General features: G+C 45.2%; 3 protein-coding genes across 3 annotated transcripts; all 3 read right to left on the bottom strand.

Annotated features, from left to right (window-relative positions):
• Window positions 1-1,381: 1,381 nt before the first annotated feature.
• Window positions 1,382-15,504, bottom strand: LOC136462764 (uncharacterized). The gene is made up of 3 exons (XM_066461817.1): window positions 15,001-15,504; window positions 14,542-14,925; window positions 1,382-1,552 (listed from the first exon to the last, which is right to left on the bottom strand). The coding sequence occupies exons 1-3, from the start codon at window positions 15,502-15,504 to the stop codon at window positions 1,382-1,384; spliced, it is 1,059 nt and encodes a 352-aa protein (XP_066317914.1).
• Window positions 15,505-15,742: 238 nt separating this feature from the next.
• Window positions 15,743-17,025, bottom strand: LOC136462755 (protein ALP1-like). Its single transcript, XM_066461808.1, has 3 exons — window positions 16,558-17,025; window positions 16,265-16,490; window positions 15,743-16,191 (listed from the first exon to the last, which is right to left on the bottom strand). The coding sequence occupies exons 1-3, from the start codon at window positions 17,023-17,025 to the stop codon at window positions 15,743-15,745; spliced, it is 1,143 nt and encodes a 380-aa protein (XP_066317905.1).
• Window positions 17,026-18,906: 1,881 nt separating this feature from the next.
• On the bottom strand, window positions 18,907-21,113 carry LOC136492885 (uncharacterized). The gene has a single exon (XM_066488940.1). It carries the CDS (start codon window positions 20,716-20,718, stop codon window positions 19,162-19,164), a length of 1,557 nt encoding a protein of 518 aa, XP_066345037.1. The 5' UTR covers window positions 20,719-21,113; the 3' UTR covers window positions 18,907-19,161.
• Between the last annotated feature and the right edge of the window lie 691 nt (window positions 21,114-21,804).

Genomic DNA, 21,804 nt, shown 5'->3' with positions numbered 1-21,804 from the left:
CCAATACTCAGCCGGGCTCAAACGCCAACCGTTACCAATTGCCAAGCACAAATTGTGTTTGCCAGTTACTGTGCTCGGCCTGGCCCAAAGAGAAGGAAGAACATGATCAATAGAGAAGCAAACACTTTGAATGAAAATATACAAAAGACATAGGCCTCAGACTAATTCCATTTAATCAACACATATATTGCCGGCTACATTGCATAATCAAAGAAGCAAATTAAGAACAGTAGCAGAATTAAGTAGTTTGGCAAGCCGAGAAGGGCAACAAGTTAACAGAAAAGAGAGTACATGAATCAAAGTGACATGTAGCCAGCTAATGCAGTCATCCTATTGTGTCATCATCGGCCTAATTAAAACAACAGCTGTGGCACATGAACAGCTTGAGTGACAGACCAACTACAACCATAAACAAGATCAAGATGACAGCATTTTTGCAATAGCCTTGCAGCTCAGGTGAATGAGGATAGATTTCAGAACCTTGACCTGTCACCAGTTCATGGGATGCTGATGCATCCCTATGAGGGGCATGAATTGGTAACAGCAAGGGTTCTTGAGGTACCCTTGCATTAAAATCTCTAAGAGCATCATCATAGTTGTTGTACTTCTGATAGATAGCTCCTTCTTCCCTAAGCACTTGCTTAGCACACTCATACCATGTAAAATAAATCACAGGTTTCTTCCCTTCAAAGACCACATAGCAAGGAGGCATTCTCTGAAACCAACCAAATGTAGAACATGTAACTGGTCTGAATGACATGCCTCAGTCGACCATTCAATTTGAATGATGATGAACATCATCGGCAACTTGATAAAAAAATTAGCCTCAGCTGTTATTTTCCTTGTTTAGTCATTGGTGGCTACCAAGAATTGTAAGAACCAAATAAAGAGGTAAATAAACAACAGTTGCACTCACTGCCATCAGCCATCACAAGAGGATGTTGTTGCTGTGGAGTACAACTGAGCAAATAAAGAAGAAAGCACAACACTGTAAACCATCAAAACAAGAATAAGGTAGCCACCTCAAGTTTGTTTTATGCATCATAGGCCTTTAAATCCCATAGTTACCACCAGAGGCATAAACAACAAAAAAGGCAACTAGTTATCAAATAAAAAGTAGCCAACAGAGGCTACAAATAAGTTTCTTACAATACCAAGTTCAGCCCAACAGCCAAGGGCTCAAATGTTCCCAAATCCTTGCCTATTGTTAGCCACCCTCCTAGGCAAACTACACCATCAAGGTCAAGTGTCAAAAGAACAAGCAGACTGCACAAAAGGTCCTGTTGTCAAAAGAAGAGAGAGTGGGTGAGGGGGGTGGAGGAACTATACATCTCTACAGTCAACCCCCTCCTGGCCTTCTAGCCCATCATGTGTAGTGGAACTACACATAGTAGTTTTTGGCCAGGAAGGTCCTAAGCCAAAGGGCCCTGTGGGCATCACTCATGTTCACAAAGCCCCTGCCTTGGGCCTTGTTGTCCAGGAGGAAGGTGTAGGCAACAATAAGTGCCTCCTCACTAAAGCCAGGCATCTCCATCACAGCATGTGGCAGAACCTCCTAAGTTATTGGGCCCACATGCACCTGTCACTGTCCGACGACCATTGACATTCATGCATATGTTTTCATTAACTTAAAAAGACTGTCGGGTGTCCTCGGGGAACCCCGAATCATCCACGATTTCCGAGCAGGATCACGTTACAGAGTCATTGCAGTATTACAACATTTATTCAAATATCAAAACCAGAGTAAAAACAGCGGAAGTCTTACAATAACATAGTTTACAAACAGTTGTTTCAAACCTTACAAACTAAGTTCCATAATTATTACAAACCATAGTAGTAGTAGAGTGGCATAACTAACATATACTTAACACACAAAATAAACATCCTGCCCAAGGATCACACATTTAATTCTCATCGTCAGAACGAACGATAGTCATGCAGCACGATCCAAAACAGATCTGCTCATGAGGTTCACCTGCAACAAGGGGTCAACGAACCCTGAGTACAAAGGTACTCAACAAGACTTATCCGAAATCTTAACTGATAAACTCAGTAATGCAGGCTCAAGGATTCAAGGTATAGCTTTAACAATGATCAAAGTTCTTTTGCGTAAAAGCTCTTTTAACAACATTCTTTATATAGAAAACTTCTCGAGAATTATATACAAAGCTGACACGATCCGCACTGAGATCATGAAACTTCATATCCAACATCTTCACAAGCCTTATTTAAGTTCTGGTTATTAATTCTACGATGATGAACAGTGAGTTGAGTCTCCATAACCGAGGAGCAACGACGATTCGAACCGATTAAAAACCCAGCTGGGGATTCCAGACCACACGACATATGCAGGTCCCCGACCTACATATACCAACCTACCCTCGGATCCTCTAAAACAAGAACGGGTCCGCGCCACCCGAGAATACAGCACACCTCAAATCCGGCCACATTCCAGCCACGAGGGTACACGCTATTCCCGCCATCTCTCCACTCCCAGTGCGCGAGTAGCCATTCTCGTAATAGAATTGCCAAGTTCAGGCTTACCGGAGTATGTGGTTAGTACTACAAATTCTCACCTCATGCAATTCAACAACGGACGTGCCTTAATCGACACAGGCGGAAAGAACCCGCTCACAAGACCTCCATGTCTTGTGGCTCACACTCACCGAGTCCGCCCGGTCTAGATTTATTACTCCACATTCCCATATCACATGTTAACATAGTTAACCAGTGTTCCATTTGTAACTTGCAGGTGGCAGGTAGTCACCCGACTTTCATCGTTCTACGCATAGCTAAGCAAGACTAGGCATATACGAGTTTAAAACTAGTAATATGGTAAATATGGAATAACAAGGGTGGTAATGCAACAATTAGGCTTTTACTTAACTCCTAATCACTTAATGTAGTAACGGAAAGCAAAAGCAAAATTAATTTATAAAACATAAGGTAGGGTTGTATGCATCCGGGGCTTGCCTTCGTTGACGGAAAAGTCCGGTTCCTGCGACGTTACACAAGTATTTGACCCGACCTCAACAGACGGATTAACCTCTTCAACAGCTTGATTAACTACCACGTTTTCACCTTCGTTCACTACACGTAATAACAATGCCATGTTTAACATGATGCGGAATTCGAAACATGATGCTCGATGAGGGATGAAAAATTAATAATTTGAATACAACTTTCCTCCACGGTACAGTTGCAAGTCAAACAAACTAATTCTTTTTCGTAAACACATACATCAACTGCCAAGGATCATTAACAACAAATGACCCAAGGTCATCACTCAATCCAAAATTTCAAACAAAACCTAAATCACTAAAGGTTACTATTTGCTTTTATGAATTAATTATTTAGTTCAAAATTATGAAATAAATCAACTTATTCTAATTGAGCCCAAAATTTTAGTACATGTTCATTACATGTTAACTAGTGGCAAAACAAATTTCATAATTTTTGAATAAATCAATAAGCCTAGAAAAATCCTGGAAATCCATTTATGAATAAATTGAGCAATTTTTATCACATTTAAAACTTACTAAAAAACATTATTTCATATTTTTCTTAAATACTATACATCTCAGAGAAGTCACACAAAAATTTTCATAATTTTTGGAGCTCTAAATAAATCTACACAAAAATAACAAAAACATACACTATTCATTCAAATCTGAAAATAGAAAAAATCCATTTGAACGCTGAGTCACTGACATCGGACCCCACCTGTCATCTTCTACCTCCCGCGTGTTGACTACGACGACGACGGCGCTGACCGGCGCAAACTCACCGACGGTGAGCCCAAAGGCGACGGTCAAGGTACCAAAATGACCACATCATCACGGCGCATCGACTAAAGGCACTAGCTAGACGAATTACTACGAGTTACGAGCTTGGCGTTGGCCATGGCGGATGCGGTGGCTCGGCGACGTTACGCCGGCGAAATGAAGCCGAAAACGGGGAAACAGAGGGCATGGGAAGGTCCAGTAGCTCACCACGAACATGTTCAATCAAGAATTAAGGCCGGAGAAGCAACGTAGACACGGGTCGACGTGAACAGCAACGGCGACGGAGCAAGGATCGTCGGTGACGGTGTGCCGGCGACTGCAGTGGATAAAACGGCCAAACAATAGTGAAATGAGCACTACGGCATCGAGACGAAGCTAAAGGGACATCAATCAAGGGCAACGGCTCACCGACGGGCTCTGGCCACGAAGATGCGCATGCGACGGTGAGGTTACCGGCCGCGAGGAAGAAGGCGATGAAACTCGAGTTCCCGGTGAAGACAAGCCAAATTGGTGGGTCAGATAGACGCGCAAGGTTCAGGCGGAGCTGGGACTAGCTTAACAGCGACAGTGGAGCACGACAACGACGGCACGGGCTCGCCGGAGATGGAGCAGCGGCGACGGGAAAAACAGAGAGCGAAGAGAGAAGAACGACGGCGGCTCCAGAGCTTTATAGGGCAGCCAAGGAAGCGCAAGGAAGCCACGACGAAGTCTTCAGCGCGCCAACGCGACGCCCAGACGGCCACGCGCGCGATTGGAAGCAAGCCGAAGATCGCCGCCGTTGTAGCCTGAGCGGTGAGTACTGTTCACAGAAATTACAAGTTTGCCATTCGCCAAATTTCACAAATTACTCTCAAATTTTCATAACAACTCAAAAATCTCCAAAAATAAAAGTTGTTCAAAATCAAAAGTTCTACAACTTTGCTTTTATAACCATCTCCTAATTCGGTCTAAATTTTGAAATGAACTTTTGAATTTGAATAGGGAAATTTACCGAATTACGCCTTTTTGATTTACTCAAAAATTTTCTAAACAACTTGAAAAACTCCAAAAACAAACTTTGTATAACTTGCCAAGCTCTACACTTTTGCTTTTGGGCCCAACCCCAAAATCTGCTTAGATTTTGAAATGGATTTTCAGGGTAGGGTTTACATGTTGAAACGCGGGGTTTTCTCGAAAAATTCAAAACCCAGGCAAACTTTAAACTTGAGTCAAACAATACAATTCAACACTCATTACACAAATGTAAACTTGTTTTAGTAAATGCACATCAAAGTTTTCACCAAATGCCAAATGCTTTGCAATGCATATGATGACATGTCAGATTTTAACATTTAAACACCCGAGGTGTTACAATCCTTCCCCCTAAAAGAAATCTCACCCCGAGATTCAAAGCCATAGGGTAAGTAATGGAAAAGGAAATGTGTCGCAAGAACACATACAAACTCTGTCCATAAAACAGCTAAGGTTACTTTTACAAAACACAATATGTACCACCGAGCTCAACTAACATTACTCGATTCTATATTGACGCTAAAAATTTGGGAAACTTTTCTAACAAGTAATCTTCTGATTCCCAAGTAGCTTCCTCTTCTGAATGTTGATTCCATTGTATTTTATAGAACTTGATTGTCCGTCTTCGAGTAACACGATCTTTCTGATCTAACACTCGGATAGGATATTCGGAATAAGTTAAATCCGGTTCTAGTTCCACTCCTTCAACTTCAACATTTTGTTCAGGCACTCGAAGACACTTCTTCAATTGAGAAACATGGAACACATCATGCACAGCTGCAAGATGTTCAGGTAATTTCAAACGATATGCTACTTTTCCATACCTCTCTAAAATTTGATAGGGTCCAATATATCGGGGTGCCAACTTTCCTTTAACACCAAAACGGTTAACTCCCTTCATTAGTGATACTTTCAGATATACAAAATCTCCTTTATTAAATACCAATGGTCTCCGTCGTCTATCCGCATAACTCTTTTGGCGGGACTGAGCTATCTTCAAATTACTCTGTATTTGCCTAACCTTGTCTTCTGTTTCTTTCACAAGATCAACTCCAAAGAATCTTCTTTCTCTAGGCTCAGACCAACTCAATGATGTTCTGCATCTACGACCATAGAGTGCTTCAAATGGAGCCATTTTAATGCTTTCCTGATAACTATTGTTGTATGAGAACTCGGCTAAAGGTAAGCATTCATCCCACTTTTTGGAATAGTTAAGGACACAACACCTTAACATATCTTCAAGTACTTGATTGACTCTTTCAGTCTGTCCATCAGTCTGCGGATGATAAGCTGTACTGTACAATAGTTTAGTACCCAACGAAGAATGCAATTGTTTCCAAAAGTTGGAGACAAACTGTGTACCCCTATCTGACACAATAGTTTTGGGTATTCCATGGAGACTCATGATTCTTGCTAAGTACATTTTGGCATATTGGATCGTAGGATATATTGTCTTGACTGGAAGAAAATGCGCTAACTTAGTGAGTCGATCTACAATAACCCATACTGAGTCAAATCCCTTTGATGTCTTGGGTAGACCAACAATAAAGTCCATGCTTATGTCCTCCCACTTCCAAGATGGAATAGGTAATGGTTGTAATTCACCAGCAGACCTCAAATGTATAGCTTTCACCTTTTGACAAGTATCACACTTTGCTATGTATCTGGCAATCTCTATTTTCATTTTAGTCCACCAAAATCTTTGCTTCAAATCATGGTACATCTTGTTACTTCCTGGATGAATGGATAACCTAGTAGCATGTGCTTCATCTAGAATTGACTGCCGCAACTCAGGAACTTTTGGTACCACCAGGCGATCCTTGAACCACAACACATCTTCATTGTTAATACTAAAGCACTCCGCTTTTCCCTTCTTGACTCTTTCCTTGATATGGGCTATACCCTTGTTTTCCCTCTGAGCAGTAATAACTTGGCCTCGAATAGTGGCTTCAACAATTATGTTGGTCAAACTTCCTTGTTGAATTACTTCTACATTCAACTTTTCCATTTCTTGACATAAATTCAAACCCATTGTTCTCACTGTCAAACAATTGCAATAACTTTTGCGACTAAGAGCATCTGCAACCACATTTGCTTTACCAGGGTGATAATGTACTTCCAAATCATAATCCTTAATTAGTTCTAACCATCTTCTTTGTCGCATGTTCAACTCTGACTGAGTAAAGATATACTTTAAGCTTTTATGGTCTGTATACATATGACACGTATTACCAAGCAGGTAATGCCGCCAAATCTTTAGAGCATGAACCACAGCTGCTAACTCTAAGTCATGAGTCGGATAATGTTCTTCATGTTGCTTAAGTTGCCTGGATGCATAGGCAATGACTCGGCCTTCTTGCATCAACACACATCCAATACCAATACCTGAAGCATCACAATAAACATCAAACGGCTTCTCGATGTCAGGTTGGGCTAACACTGGCGCCGTAGTCAACAGTCTCTTCAAAGTCTAGAAAGCCTCTTCACAATCTGATGACCAGACAAACTTAACTTGGTTCTTCAACAATTCAGTTATGGACTTTGATATCTTTGAGAAGTCTGGAATAAACCGACGGTAATATCCCGCCAAACCCAGAAAACTCCGAACTTGATGAACTGTGGTTGGCGGTTTCCAATCAAGCACATCCTTCACTTTGCTGGATCAACTGCAACTCCTTCGGCTGACAAGACATGTCCAAGAAATTGCACTTCTTTAAGCCAAAAATCACACTTGCTGAACTTGGCATATAGTTGATGTTCTCTCAAGTGGGTCAGAACAATTCTAAGATGTTCTGCATGTTCTTTCTTATTCTTGGAATATACTAAAATGTCATCAATAAACACCACTACAAACTTGTCTAGCTCCGGCATGAATACTGAGTTCATAAGATACATGAAATGAGCTGGAGCATTTGTCAAACCAAAAGACATTACCAAGTATTCATATAACCCATATCTTGTGGTAAATGCCGTTTTGGAAATATCCTCAGGCTTTATCTTGATTTGGTGATATCCTGATCTCAAATCTATCTTGGAGAAAACTTTGGCTCCGGCCAGTTGATCAAAAAGCAGATCTATCCGAGGTAATGGATACTTATTCTTGATGGTCACTTCATTCAATGGACGATAGTCAACACATAACCTCAGGGTCTCATCTTTCTTTTTCACAAAAATTGCCGGACATCCCCAAGGTGAAGAACTAGGTTGGATAAACCCTTTCTTAATCAATTCTTGTAACTGAGTTTTCAACTCGGCCAATTCCTTAGGTGGCATCCTATAAGCTCTCCGAGAAATCGGAGCTGTTCCAGGTTGTAACTCTATATTGAACTGTACATCCCTATCAGGTGGTAGACCGGGTAAATCTTCAGGAAACACATCCGGAAATCCACACACTACCGGAATATCTCTAATCTCTTTGACAACAGTTGCACAAATCTTACTCACTGATCTTCTTAGGGTTGGAAGTTGGATAAGAAGTTGAGAATTACTATCAGGCAAACTCACTCTTAAGGTCCTATTCAAAGCATCTATAACAGCCTTATGCTGATACATCCAATTCATTCCCAAGATTACATCTATATCCTGATCCTTAAGGATAATCATGGTAGTGGGAAAAATATGCCCACCCAGGTTTACGGGTACCTGGTATACCATCTCCTTAGTACACAGACGTCCCCCGGGCGACTGTATAAAGAAACTTTCCTTTGTTGCCCCAATCGAAATTTCATGCTTCACGACAAATGTTCTATTGATGAATGAATGCGATGCGCCAGAATCAAAAAGTATAACTGCAGGGTGATTGGCAACAGGAAACATACCCATCATCACTGGCTCCCCTTCCGGAATTTCTCTAGCTTGAATATAGAACACCCGTCCTGTCTTCCTCTCATCTTTGCCCTTCTGAGCATTCTGATTGGGATTCTTGTTTGGTGCCTGACCCTGTTGTTGATTGGCAGGAGCCTTCTGATAATTTTGATTAGCCTGCCTAGGATATGGACATTCCCTGGAGAAATGACCAGTCCTTCCACAATTATAGCACGGATAGTTGTGACCCTGGGATGTTGGAGTATTGCCACCAGGAGCATTGGTTGACTGTGAATTCGGATAGGTTATAGCAGGACGGACATTTGACTGTTGCCCGGCTTGGAACTGCGGCGGACGATAAGGATGACGATTATGATGTACTGGATGATAAATCACCCTTTGCCTCTTCGGATTTCCCCCAAAAGATCCAGACGGCACACTCTTTTTCTTTTTGAGCTCCTTGTGCTGCCGATACTTTGATTCTGAAGCAATTGCAATATTACTGCCTCATGATAAGTGATATTGGTGCAAGTGGTCATCATAGTCTGCAACTTGGTATTCAGGCCTCTCATAAACCACCTCTTCTTCTTGACATCGGTATTGACATGTTCGGATGCATATTGGGACAGATGATTAAACCTTCCCACATACTGCATCACGCTTTGATCTCCTTGTTTCAAAGCAAGGAATTCATCTAGCTTCATAGCCATTACTCCTTCAGGGATATAATGGGCTCTGAAGGCTGTACAGAACTCAGCCCAAGTTATTGGAATGCCAGTTGGTTGCATAGCCACTAAGTTTGCCCACCAAGCACTTGCTGCTCCTCTAAGTTGTTGGGCGGCAAACGTAGGTTTCTGATACTCTGTGCATGGGATAAGGTCAAATTTCTGCTCCATGGTTCGAAGCCAGTCATCAGCCTCCAATGGTTCATCTGCCTTGGTAAACACTGGGGGTCTTGTGTCTGTGAAATCAACATATGTAGCCTCCTGTCGGTTATGGTGGCGTCCATGGTTTCCGTACATCTGATTCTGATTACTCTGAGCCATCTCATGAAGCAAACGAGAATTTTCAGCCGTCACATTGACAAGTGCGGTTATAGCATCAGCTAAATTGGTTGGAATTGGTGGCGGATCAGCAATACCGTCCTCATCTTGTGAAGTTCCCGGAATAAACGAACCCCGTGTACGACATATCTGCTCATAACAAACCAAACTTTATTCACATGTCTTTATTGAATTGTACCAAAGCTTACTCTAGACACATTACATGGAGCTTACTAATGTACAAACAAACCTACAGGTACGAAAACAGAACTACATAACTTAACTAGAGCTACTATTATACAACTCTCCTCCTTTCCTCAATTTCTTCAAACTTCAGGCTCGGTATCCATTCTGGAATTATTACCGCCTTCATCATCACTTTCATCGATCATTACTAATTCTTCAGGATCTTCTTCTTCTTCCTCTCCCGATTCATCATCATCGGCAAGGATGACACCGGGGTCCATGGCATCAGCTTAAGGCTCATGATTTGGATTCAGTAGATTGCTAAGCCTATGAACTTCCTCATGTAGATATGTATTATGTTCTTCTAAATCTTCTATATAGAATTCTAGCTCATGAGTTCTAGCTCTAGCTACATTTTCCCTGTGCCAAGCTTCATTTCTTTCCTCCACCGTACGAACTAACATACTTTCGCAGTTCCTATGCGCGGTGGTGAGCTGCCTCAATTGACCCTGTAATTCACCTATTTGCATAACATCCAAAGCCCTATCTCTAGTAGATTGTGCTAACTCTGCGGAAATCCTCTGTATCTCTGCCTGAGGATCAGGCCTAGTACTGCTACTGCTAGCACCATCATTTCTAGGGGCAAGTTGGTGACGAGGAACTCCTTTGGGTCCGGTGGACTTACGGGGCGTCATCTTGGCACGAGCCATACTGTAGGAAACCAATTTAATCCAAGTAAGACCATTTGATCAAAATCCAAAGAGTAGCTAAGATGGATTACATTCCTCAAACCAGTCTCACTACTTAACTCCAGACTAAGAGGTGAAGGAAGTAACGAGTGAATTATTCATGATGCATGAATCGTTCTTACGAACAAAAACATCAAAGTTTATAATGCATATAAACAACATTTATTTTTATATAGGGCATAGTATAATTACTACTCCACCACACAAAACATTTTAATCAAATAGGGAATGGTGAGAAAGAATTAAGATAAGTCAGAAGCAATTTGGACCAAATTATCAAGTTAAATTTAGTCATCCCAATTCATTTTGAAGTTTTCGTAAAACAATACAACAAAAACCTTGTAACGATCGCTCTGATACTATTCTGTGGCAGAACCTCCTAAGTTATTGGGCCCACATGAACCTGTCACTGTCCGACGACCATTGACATTCATGCATATGTTTCCATTAACTTAAAAAGACTGTCGGGTGTCCTCGGGGAACCCCGAATCATCCACGATTTCCGAGCAGGATCACGTTACAGAGTCATTGCAGTATTACAACATTTATTCAAATATCAAAACCAGAGTAAAAACAGCGGAAGTCTTACAATAACATAGTTTACAAACAGTTGTTTCAAACCTTACAAACTAAGTTCCATAATTATTACAAACCATAGTAGTAGTAGAGTGGCATAACTAACATATACTTAACACACAAAATAAACATCCTGCCCAAGGATCACACATTTAATTCTCATCGTCAGAACGAACGATAGTTATGCAGCACGATCCAAAACAGATCTGCTCATGAGGCTCACCTGCAACAAGGGGTCAACGAACCCTGAGTACAAAGGTACTCAACAAGACTTATCCGAAATCTTAACTGATAAACTCAGTAATGCAGGCTCAAGGATTCAAGGTATAGCTTTAACAATGATCAAAGTTCTTTTGCGTAAAAGCTCTTTTAACAACATTCTTTATATAGAAAACTTCTCGAGAATTATATACAAAGCTGACACGATCCGCACTGAGATCATGAAACTTCATATCCAACATCTTCACAAGCCTTATTTAAGTTCTGGTTATTAATTCTACGATGATGAACAGTGAGTTGAGTCTCCATAACCGAGGAGCAACGACGATTCGAACCGATTAAAAACCCAGCTGGGGATTCCAGACCACACGACATATGCAGGTCCCCGACCTACATATACCAACCTACCCTCGGATCCTCTAAAACAAGAACGGGTCCGCGCCACCCGAGAATACAGCACACCTCAAATCCGGCCACATTCCAGCCACGAGGGTACACGCTATTCCCGCCATCTCTCCACTCCCAGTGCGCGAGTAGCCATTCTCATAATAGAATTGCCAAGTTCAGGCTTACCGGAGTATGTGGTTAGTACTACAAATTCTCACCTCATGCAATTCAACAACGGACGTGCCTTAATCGACACAGGCGGAAAGAACCCGCTCACAAGACCTCCATGTCTTGTGGCTCACACTCACCGAGTCCGCCCGGTCTAGATTTATTACTCCACATTCCTATATCACATGTTAACATAGTTAACCAGTGTTCCATTTGTAACTTGCAGGTGGCAGGTAGTCACCCGACTTTCATCGTTCTACGCATAGCTAAGCAAGACTAGGCATATACGAGTTTAAAACTGGTAATATGGTAAATATGGAATAACAAGGGTGGTAATGCAACAATTAGGCTTTTACTTAACTCCTAATCACTTAATGCAGTAACAGAAAGCAAAAGCGAAATTAATTTATAAAACACAAGGTAGGGTTGTATGCATCCGGGGCTTGCCTTCGTTGACGGAAAAGTCCGGTTCCTGCGACGTTACACAAGTATTTGACCCGACCTCAACAGACGGATTAACCACTTCAACAGCTTGATTAACTACCACGTTTTCACCTTCGTTCACTACATGTAATAACAATGCCATGTTTAACATGATGCGGAATTCGAAACATGATGCTCGATGAGGGATGAAAAATTAATAATTTGAATACAACTTTCCTCTGCGGTACAGTTGCAAGTCAAACAAACTAATTCTTTTTCGTAAACACATACATCAACTGCCAAGGATCATTAACAACAAATGACCCAAGGTCATCACTCAATCCAAAATTTCAAACAAAACCTAAATCACTAAAGGTTACTATTTGCTTTTATGAATTAATTATTTAGTTCAAAATTATGAAATAAATCAACTTATTCTAATTGAGCCCAAAATTTTAGTACATGTTCATTACATGTTAACTAAGTGGCAAAACAAATTTCATAATTTTTGAATAAATCAATAAGCCTAGAAAAATCCTGGAAATCCATTTATGAATAAATTGAGCAATTTTTATCACATTTAAAACTTACTAAAAAACATTATTTCATATTTTTCTTAAATACTATACATCTCAGAGAAGTCACACAAAAATTTTCATAATTTTTGGAGCTCTAAATAAATCTACACAAAAATAACAAAAACATACACTATTCATTCAAATCTGAAAATAGAAAAAATCCATTTGAACGCTGAGTCACTGACATCGGACCCCACCTGTCATCTTCTACCTCCCGCGTGTTGACTACGACGACGACGGCACTGACCGGCGCAAACTCACCGACGGTGAGCCCAAAGGCGACGGTCAAGGTACCAAAATGACCACATCATCACGGCGCATCGACTGAAGGCACTAGCTAGACGAATTACTACGAGTTACGAGCTTGGCGTCGGCCATGGCGGATGTGGTGGCTCGGCGACGTTACGCCGGCGAAATGAAGCCAAAAACAGGGAAACAGAGGGCATGGGAAGGTCCAGTAGCTCACCACGAACACGTTCAAGCAAGAATTAAGGTCGGAGAAGCAACGTAGACACGGGTCGACGTGAACAGCAACGGCGACGGAGCAAGGATCGTCGGTGACGGTGTGCCGACGACTGCAGTGGATAAAACGGCCAAACAATAGTGAAATGAGCACTACGGCATCGAGACGAAGCTAAAGGGACATCAATCAAGGGCAACGGCTCACCGACGGGCTCTGGCCACGAAGATGCGCATGCGACGGTGAGGTTACCGGCCGCGAGGAAGAAGGCGATGAAACTTGAGTTCCCGGTGAAGACAAGCCAAATTGGTGGGTCAGATGGACGTGCAAGGTTCAGGCGGAGCTGGGACTAGCTTAACAGCGACGGTGGAGCACGACAACGACGGCACGGGCTCGCCGGAGATGGAGCAGCGGCGACGGGAAAAACAGAGAGCGAAGAGAGAAGAACGACGGCGGCTCCAGAGCTTTATAGGGCAGCCAAGGAAGCGCAAGGAAGCCACGACGAAGTCTTCAGCGCGCCAACGCGACGCCCAGACGGCCACGCGCGTGACTGGAAGCAAGCCGAAGATCGCCGCCGGTGTAGCCTGAGCGGTGAGTACTGTTCACAGAAATTACAAGTTTGCCATTCGCCAAATTTCACAAATTACTCTCAAATTTTCATAACAACTCAAAAATCTCCAAAAATAAAAGTTGTTCAAAATCAAAAGTTCTACAACTTTGCTTTTATAACCATCTCCTAATTCGGTCTAGATTTTGAAATGAACTTTTGAATTTGAATAGGGAAATTTACCGAATTACGCCTTTTTGATTTACTCAAAAATTTTCTAAACAACTTGAAAAACTCCAAAAACAAACTTTTTATAACTTGCCAAGCTCTACACTTTTGCTTTTGGGCCCAACCCCAAAATCTGCTTAGATTTTGAAATGGATTTTCAGGGTAGGGTTTACATGTTGAAACGCGGGGTTTTCTCGAAAAATTCAAAACCCAGGCAAACTTTGAACTTGAGTCAAACAATACAATTCAACACTCATTACACAAATGTAAACTTGTTTTAGTAAATGGACATCAAAGTTTTCACCAAATGCCAAATGCTTTGCAATGCATATGATGACATGTCAGATTTTAACATTTAAACACCCGAGGTGTTACACAGCAAGGTACAGATTGGCATCAACATGGGCAGGTCCAGTCTCCCTAAGAGCATTGGCCACATTGTTCACAGCATCTGACATGTTAGTCAACATGAGCATCTCCTCCTTAGAGAAGTTTCCTCTCTTCCTCTTTGGGCCAACAGCTGAGGAGGTAGGAAGCAGTTCAGTGGCCTTGCTATCCCCTCCCTGTTCACTAGGAACTGTGGTGTGGGTCAAAGGAGGACCATCAGCCTTGGCACCAACACTGTTAGCCTGGTTCTGCCCTAAGGCTTCACTAGACCCAAGTGCAAACTTGCCTGTGGCCATGGCATTAGCAAAGATAGCCTCCATCTCAGTGTAGAACCTAATAGGGCAGTTAAGAAACTCTGCATCTTTAGGATGGTCCTACAGAGTTGGGCAAATGTAGTTTAAGAAAGGCAAATGTAGGTAGTCAAGGCAAAGACGAGATCAAACTGCTACCTTGCAGTGGCCAAGGTAGTGCTCTTGCTCAAGCATGATAGCATGAGCCTGGTCATCCCAAAGAGCAGCACTAAGGTCCTTCAACTTGCTCACCCTAGCCCATTTCTGCCTCCACTTCCTCAAGTGGTTGTACACTTGAGTTGGGCTAACAACCTCCCCATAGAACTGCTTGAGGGCTTTGGCCATAGAATTCACATCTTTGTCCTTGAAAACCTTCTCAGGCCTGCTACCATCACTAACAAGGGCAGCCATCCTCCTTAGCACAAAGCCAGAGGTGGTGTTGGTCCACCTCATTGCCCTCACAGCCCCATTCCCAGCTATAGGAACAGCAACATCAATAGGGTTTGCTGCACCTGGAGCAGCACCAGCACCAACACCAGCTGCAACAGGGGCAGCAGCACTAGCACTAGCGCCAGCTACAATAGGGGTAGAACCACCATTGATGAGCTGCTCCATCACTGAAGTACCAGCAACAAACCCACCCTTAAATGCACCTGAATCCATCCTAGGACTGGCATGTAATGAAATCAACAACAGAATTAGTCAAGAACAGGCTGACAACAATATTAACAGTTGTATGAACTAACTACAGACTAACAGATCATGAAGAACAGAATGTTTCAAGAATAGAATGAATGAGGCATAAAATTGGTCTCAGCTTTGTCCACCAAATTATTACATCAGCATGACACACATGAGTTCCATAGCAGGGTACAGAAACTAAAATCAAGAACATATTACATCAACTAGTGTTTGTTCCCCTCCCTTCCCACATAGCATTGCAAATGGCATCCCTTATTTCAACCATGTCAACAGAGTCTTGGTCCAGATGGGCTGGGGGCAGGTTGGTTGGATCAGCAGAAGTAGTGAAACCTTCCTCATCAGGAACTACTTCATCAATGCCAAAACCTAGGATCCAATTATGCAAAATGGCACAGGCAACTACAAGCTTCACTTGTGTCCTATACTTGTGGAAGGGTTTGTTGTCCAAGATCCTAAACCTGCCCTTCAGTGCACCTATAGCCCTCTCCACAGTCACTCTAAGTGATGAGTGCCTAAGGTTGTAGAGCTCCCTTGCATTGGTGGGCCTGTTCCTTGGGCCATACTCAGACAAATGGTACCTAACCCCCCTGTAGGGAGGTAGGAAACCATTTTTGCATGCATACCCAGCATCTACCAAGAACATTTTACCTACACAAGACATCTACTGTGAGAGTGTGTTAATAGGCCATGGAATATGTAATTAGTGTTGGTGTGCAATTACCTTCTGGCAAACTCAAGCCATCTTCCCTGGCTACAGCATCTGCCAAAACAGTTGCATCATGGGCAGAGCCCTCCCAGCCAGCCAGGACATAAGTGAATTTCAGATCACAATTCACAACTACCATCACATTTTGGGTGGGATCCTTTTTCCTACCCCTAAAAGCTTGTTGCATGCGCCTAGGAACCCTTGCTAGGAAATGAGTGCCATCTATAAAGCCAATGACATCCTAAAAAGCATGGGTCAGTCATTGCAATAGGTCTAATGTAACTAATGAACCCAGGGTATACAATTACCTTAAAATATGGATTCCATGTATGGCTTCCAAGAATCTTTGGATGAGTGGTAGTGCTAGCTGGCTTTATCATTTCATTCCTAAGCTCACCCACAGCATACAACACCTGATGGAAGTGCTTGTGGACAGTTTGGATGGACCTCCTAAAGGACTGGTGGACAACCCTAAATCTTTGGTTGTGCCCTACAACATGTAAAAACATGGCAACCTGCTCTTCTACTGACACCCCCTCCCTATCAGTGACAAGACTCCTCTCTCTAAAAGTTCTCACTAACTTAAAAAAAGCAACTCTCTTCATCCTAATCATAGAAATACACTCTGAATCAGTGGAATTGTATATCATTCTCAGTGTTCTCTGTCTATGCTGTTCATTTTCATCCCTAATCAGGGCCAGTGCTATAGGATCAGGCAGTGGGGTTTCAGGTTCAGGGGTTTTCCTTTTCAGCCTAGTAGATACAAAGGTAACCATAACAACAGTCAAGGCAGCTGCCTTCCTACACAGCATGTCACGGCTCAAAGACAGATCCATCTACAAGCATGTAAAAATGTAACATGATTTCAGTTAATGAGCCCTGCTAGGCATCAACATGACTGTGAAATGAATGCATGCCAACAAAAGCACGGCTGCATCTTTATGTGATGCCTCCTAGTACTATGTGGACAACATCATCGACCAATGATGGAACAAAAAACTTAGATCAAGAACAGCAAGGTACAAGTAACACTAACAATTGCATCAAACAGTTATGAACAGCAAGGTACAATACAAATCTGAAACAGATCAACAACCCTAACAGATCACGAGCCCAACAGATCAAGAACAGCAAGGTACAAGTAACCCTAATAGGAGCATGAAGCAGTTATAACAAGTATGAAACCCTAACAGATCATGAACAACAACGAACAAGAAACCCTAATAGGTTCGAGAAGCACCACAAAAAAGAAGATTAGGGGTCGATTTCACCTTGGCTCGGGGTCCAAACAACGGAGAGGAGGCAGATCTGGAAGTAGAGGATGCAGATCGGGAAAAAGACGAAGCAGATGCGGACGGAGAAGAAGAGGAACACCGCTGCCACGGAGTCCCAGCAGCAGCCGGAGCAGGGAAGCGGCGAAGAAACTCGGCGCCGGTGACCTAACCCACAACCAGCCGGAGGTCGTCGCCGCCGCCGCCACGCACCACAACTCACCGCCGGTCTCTCACGAGGGAGGTGGAAGAGCAAGCACCGAGTGGAAGAAGGAGAGAGTGGAGAGTGGGAACCCGTATATAAAGGCCGGCGAAATCGCCGCCATTTCACTTCGCGCGCGGCGGCCAGAGCGGGAGCGGAGAGCGGGGACGCGCGCGAAGATGTTTCCCCTTCCCGCCAAAGCCCGCGCGAGCCACCCCGCCGCCGCCCAAAATCGCCCGCGTGCGTCGCAGACGAGCGCGGCTCGGAAGAAACGAGGGTTTCGCTCGTTTCCAGAGAGCCAGGCGGAGAGGTCGAGTGTTGCTCTGCGAAGCTAGGCTCCCTTGCGGGCCATCAACGACAAACATAACAACTTGCAGCCCACGGGCGCAGCCGGGCCTCCGGGCCAAGGTCGCAAACGCGCCCCAAGTGTTGCCAAGCTCTAGTGCCGTTGTCGTGTATTGCCCTTGCACTTTTGAATGACAGGAGCAACAAACCCTGTAACCATATTAACCCTTGCCCTTGTGCTTTTTTTTGGCACGAATCGTAACGTCGGGAATGTTCCTACGCCCAAGATAGGCCGGTGGCCACAGATACATGCGGAAAATCCACTCTCCAGTTCGGCAGAGTGGCTAGTTAGACACCAATTCACGCATTGCTTTTATTACACTGATTTGAGACGATTATATTAAAGCATCTCCAGCAGTTTCTCAATATCTTTCTTTATGCCATAAAATTATTAAATTAAGAACAACTATGTTTTTTCTTGCTCCACCAGTTCTTCAATACCTCTCGCTTTTTTTTTGTATGGTCACCAATATTTCCCACATCTCCTCTCAAATAAAAGAGGAGATACAACTCCACCAACAATACCATAGGGACCACTCTAATTACCACTTTTCAGCCATCTTTTCTCTTAGGCCACTCTCAACGTGGTTTCAGGAGAGTTTCTCAGGCATTAAATAAGCTAATGTGATAGTATTGATGAACAAAGATAAAATAAAAGTTTTATGGGATGAAATAAGTTTTATAAATCTTGTCTGCAATGTTTCCAACACAAACGAGTTTTGAGAACAGTGACATAAAATCCCCCCAGAGGCCTTAAACTCATGTGAGACCCACTTTACTTATGTATTGAAGGGGATATATCGTGGTCCTGCTGCAATAGCTCTCCAAAAATTGATAAAAATAATATTAGAGAGAAATTATTAGGAACTGCTAGAGAGGTCTTGTTAACGACCAAGACATTGATCGCAGAAGTGGATCGATCTCTCTTAGCCGAAAAATGCAATTACAGCTTGCATGAAAATACACTCGCCTTCATCACCTACATGAATGTTTACAAGTGGTTCTTGCCAGCTATCATATGCAGCGTCTCTGGCTTGTGGGCACTAACTACTTTACTTAAAAACTACAGTGAAACATAACAGCCGGCCGGCGAGCTACTTGCCGTGGTGCTTGACGCCGCGCGCCCCCGCGGACTTCTTTATGGACTCGATTCTCTGCCGCCTGATCTGTTCCCTGAACCTGGCGATGAATTCCTCTGCCTTCTTGTCCACCTCGTTCTCGTCCACCTCCGGCGTGGACTCCCTCGTCGAGTACCCGCCGCCGCCGACGTCGTGGTCATCATCATCGTCGCTGCTCTCGGTCTCATCCGAGGAGACTGCCACACCGCCCAGGATAGGGTCGCTCCCTGATTTCTCGTACTGGAACCTGGGAATGGATTGATAAGCTCTGTAGCCGTACGGCTCCTCTGATCCGTGTACGTCTAGCGCGTCACGACCATCACCGGCGTCGTCAGGCAGTTCTTGGCTTTGGTCTTGAAAAGCTGCTGGCTCCCTTGCCCTGAACGTTCTCACTGACTTGCCAACCGAAACTGACGAGGAGGAGGAGCCGCCGTCAAAAGAGCTTCTTGGCTTCGCTGGCGAGGAGCTGCTGCTGTTATAAGCAGAGATGCTGACGCTGCTCGTCTTCGGCGAGTAGTGATCTTCTCCTCGGCCTCTCATGCTGTGGTCCTGCAGCTCCTCCTTAAAGCTTTTCGCTGCTGCCGACCGGCGCTCGGTCGCCGGGTGGTAACCGTGGACGAGGAACGGAGGCGGAGGCGGAGGCGGCGCCGGCGGTGAGGAGGAGATGGAAGAGGACCTGTACGGGCTCCTCCGCTTGGCCTTGGCGTAGTACTCCTCGCTGGCCTTGGCCAGCGTCTCCCTGGACAAGGACGACGCCGGGGACAGCCTCTCGGGGGACGGCGAGGGGCTCGGCGACGCGGGTAGGCGCGCGTCGAGCCTCCCGGACCGCGACCGCCACGGGATCGGCGAAGGGAGCACGGTCTCGTCGCGGGCGCAGCCAGCCGCGGAGTCCCGAGAGCTCCGACGCGGCCGCTTGCGCGGCGTCTGGACATCCCCCGCGCTGGCGTCCTGTGCCGGCTGCGGCTTCAGCGTTCGGACGGGCAGCGACAGCGGCGCCTGCGCGTCCGCGGACTGCCCGATCCGAACCCCGCCGCCTCCGGTGGACACGACGACGACGGGCTCCACGGGCCGGTGCAGCGCGCTCCACGAGCTTGCCCTGCCACCCCCGCCGCCGCCGCCGCCGTCGGGAGGTCTGTCCGGCACCAGCACGTCGCCGTCGTCGTCGTCGTCATCGAACGGCGCGATCGAGTCCCTAAACATCCGCCACGCGTACCTCGCGTCCGCCTTGGCAGGTTCCGGCCCCGCGGCAGCGTCCTTCTCTGCTGCAGCTGCTGCGGCGGCGGCAGCCCCGGCGCGTCCATCGTCGGCGCTGTTCTTGCGGCTGAAAAGGCCGTACGAGACGGCGATGCCAACGAACAGCAGGTGCAGCAGCTCCCACGCCTTGGCGAGGAACGCCTGGCCGGCTCCTCCCCCGGCCCCGACGTCGGGCGCCTGCGCGGGAAGCAGCGGCAGCAGCGCGACGCAGAGCGCGAGCACGGCCGCCCTGAACGGGAAGCTCTGCAGCACGGAGGCAGCCTGCTGCTGCGCTGCCATCGATCAATCAATCAAGAAGGGAAAAGGGGGAAGGAAGAAGAGGCGCCCAACGTGACGCGCCGCCTCTTTTAAGCTTTTCGCTTTGCCGCCGCGATCGCTGCTTTTCCGCTCGTCGTAGTGGTGGGGGTGCGTGCTGCGGTCGATGCTCTGCTCCCTGCCCTCAGCACCAAATAAAACTTGGGCTCTGCCTCGGCTTTATTTGCGGTGTATCAATTCCTCCCGGTCCCGGCCCGCTCGCTTTTGTTTTGGTTCTCACCCTCATCCCCACCGATGCTATGCTGCCGTCACCGTGTGGATCGCGGACTGGGTGATCCGTCGAGGTGGTCGTGGTATCTTTTGCGCTTATTCCGTTCCGTTGGCGGTTTGAGACGGTGAGGCGACTAGTAGGGAGGAGAATTGCTTAGCGGGGAAGGGAGGAATTTGAAGCCGGAGGGAAAGGGGGCGTAGATGTACATATATAGACTCCGGTCGAGGTAGGACGGAGCTGCATGCATGCGATGCGATACGATGCGTGGATGTCAAGCGTGATGGTGAAGCTCACGTTGTCGTCTTGTGATGCCATTGCCACGAGAATCTATCCCCACTTCCATCGAGACTTGTTTTACGCCAACGAATCACTGCTCTGAGTCTGTCTGAGACGGTAAACCGATAGACGGAATGACTCAGTGCTACCCAAGTCCAGCTCCACGCATGACCTGCTGATGATGAATCTCTGACGACGCACGCTTTGCACAGCTTAAAAGTAGATTTGGATGACTGATTGATGATCAATTAATTGGCAAAGTTCAGGGCAAGTCATTTCTACCATTGCGGTCGCAATTCAAACTATCAAAGCATGTGTTAGTTCTGCTGCACTCACGCCTTTCTTCGTCCGCATACTCTCTCTCACCCGCCCTCCCACAGCTACTGCCCACCCGACTCGAACGCCTCTATCGTCACCACATGCGACCCCGTCACCTATAATACTGGCGCTCTTCTTCATCTCTGGTCCGACTCACCATGCCTCAGCATGACGGTACCTCCCACCGTCACCACTATAGTCGCTAGTCAAACTTTCTTCTTATTAGACCGTCCTCCAACACTCTG

The sequence above is a fragment of the Miscanthus floridulus genome, chromosome 1 (genome assembly GCF_019320115.1).
Source record: "Miscanthus floridulus cultivar M001 chromosome 1, ASM1932011v1, whole genome shotgun sequence".
Lineage (NCBI taxonomy): Eukaryota > Viridiplantae > Streptophyta > Magnoliopsida > Poales > Poaceae > Miscanthus > Miscanthus floridulus.
The sequence above is the reverse complement of the archived record's forward strand: the minus strand, read 5'-3'. Positions and strand labels throughout refer to the sequence as shown.

What these genes read in the sequence shown, in the direction of transcription:
- LOC136462755 (XM_066461808.1), bottom strand. Translation starts at nt 17,025, where the DNA reads ATGGTTACCTTTGTATCTACTAGGCTGAAAAGGAAAACCCCTGAACCT. An exon ending in CATGGAATCCATATTTTAAG is followed by an intron (nt 16,491 to 16,557) that starts GTAATTGTATAC and finishes CATGCTTTTTAG; the next exon opens with GATGTCATTGGCTTTATAGA. An exon ending in TGGCTTGAGTTTGCCAGAAG is followed by an intron (nt 16,192 to 16,264) that starts GTAATTGCACAC and finishes TGTCTTGTGTAG; the next exon opens with GTAAAATGTTCTTGGTAGAT.
- LOC136462764 (XM_066461817.1), bottom strand. Translation starts at nt 15,504, where the DNA reads ATGGATTCAGGTGCATTTAAGGGTGGGTTTGTTGCTGGTACTTCAGTG. An exon ending in ACTACCTTGGCCACTGCAAG is followed by an intron (nt 14,926 to 15,000) that starts GTAGCAGTTTGA and finishes CCAACTCTGTAG; the next exon opens with GACCATCCTAAAGATGCAGA. An exon ending in ATGCCAATCTGTACCTTGCT is followed by an intron (nt 1,553 to 14,541) that starts GTGTAACACCTC and finishes ATAACTTAGGAG; the next exon opens with GTTCTGCCACATGCTGTGAT.
- LOC136492885 (XM_066488940.1), bottom strand. Translation starts at nt 20,718, where the DNA reads ATGGCAGCGCAGCAGCAGGCTGCCTCCGTGCTGCAGAGCTTCCCGTTC.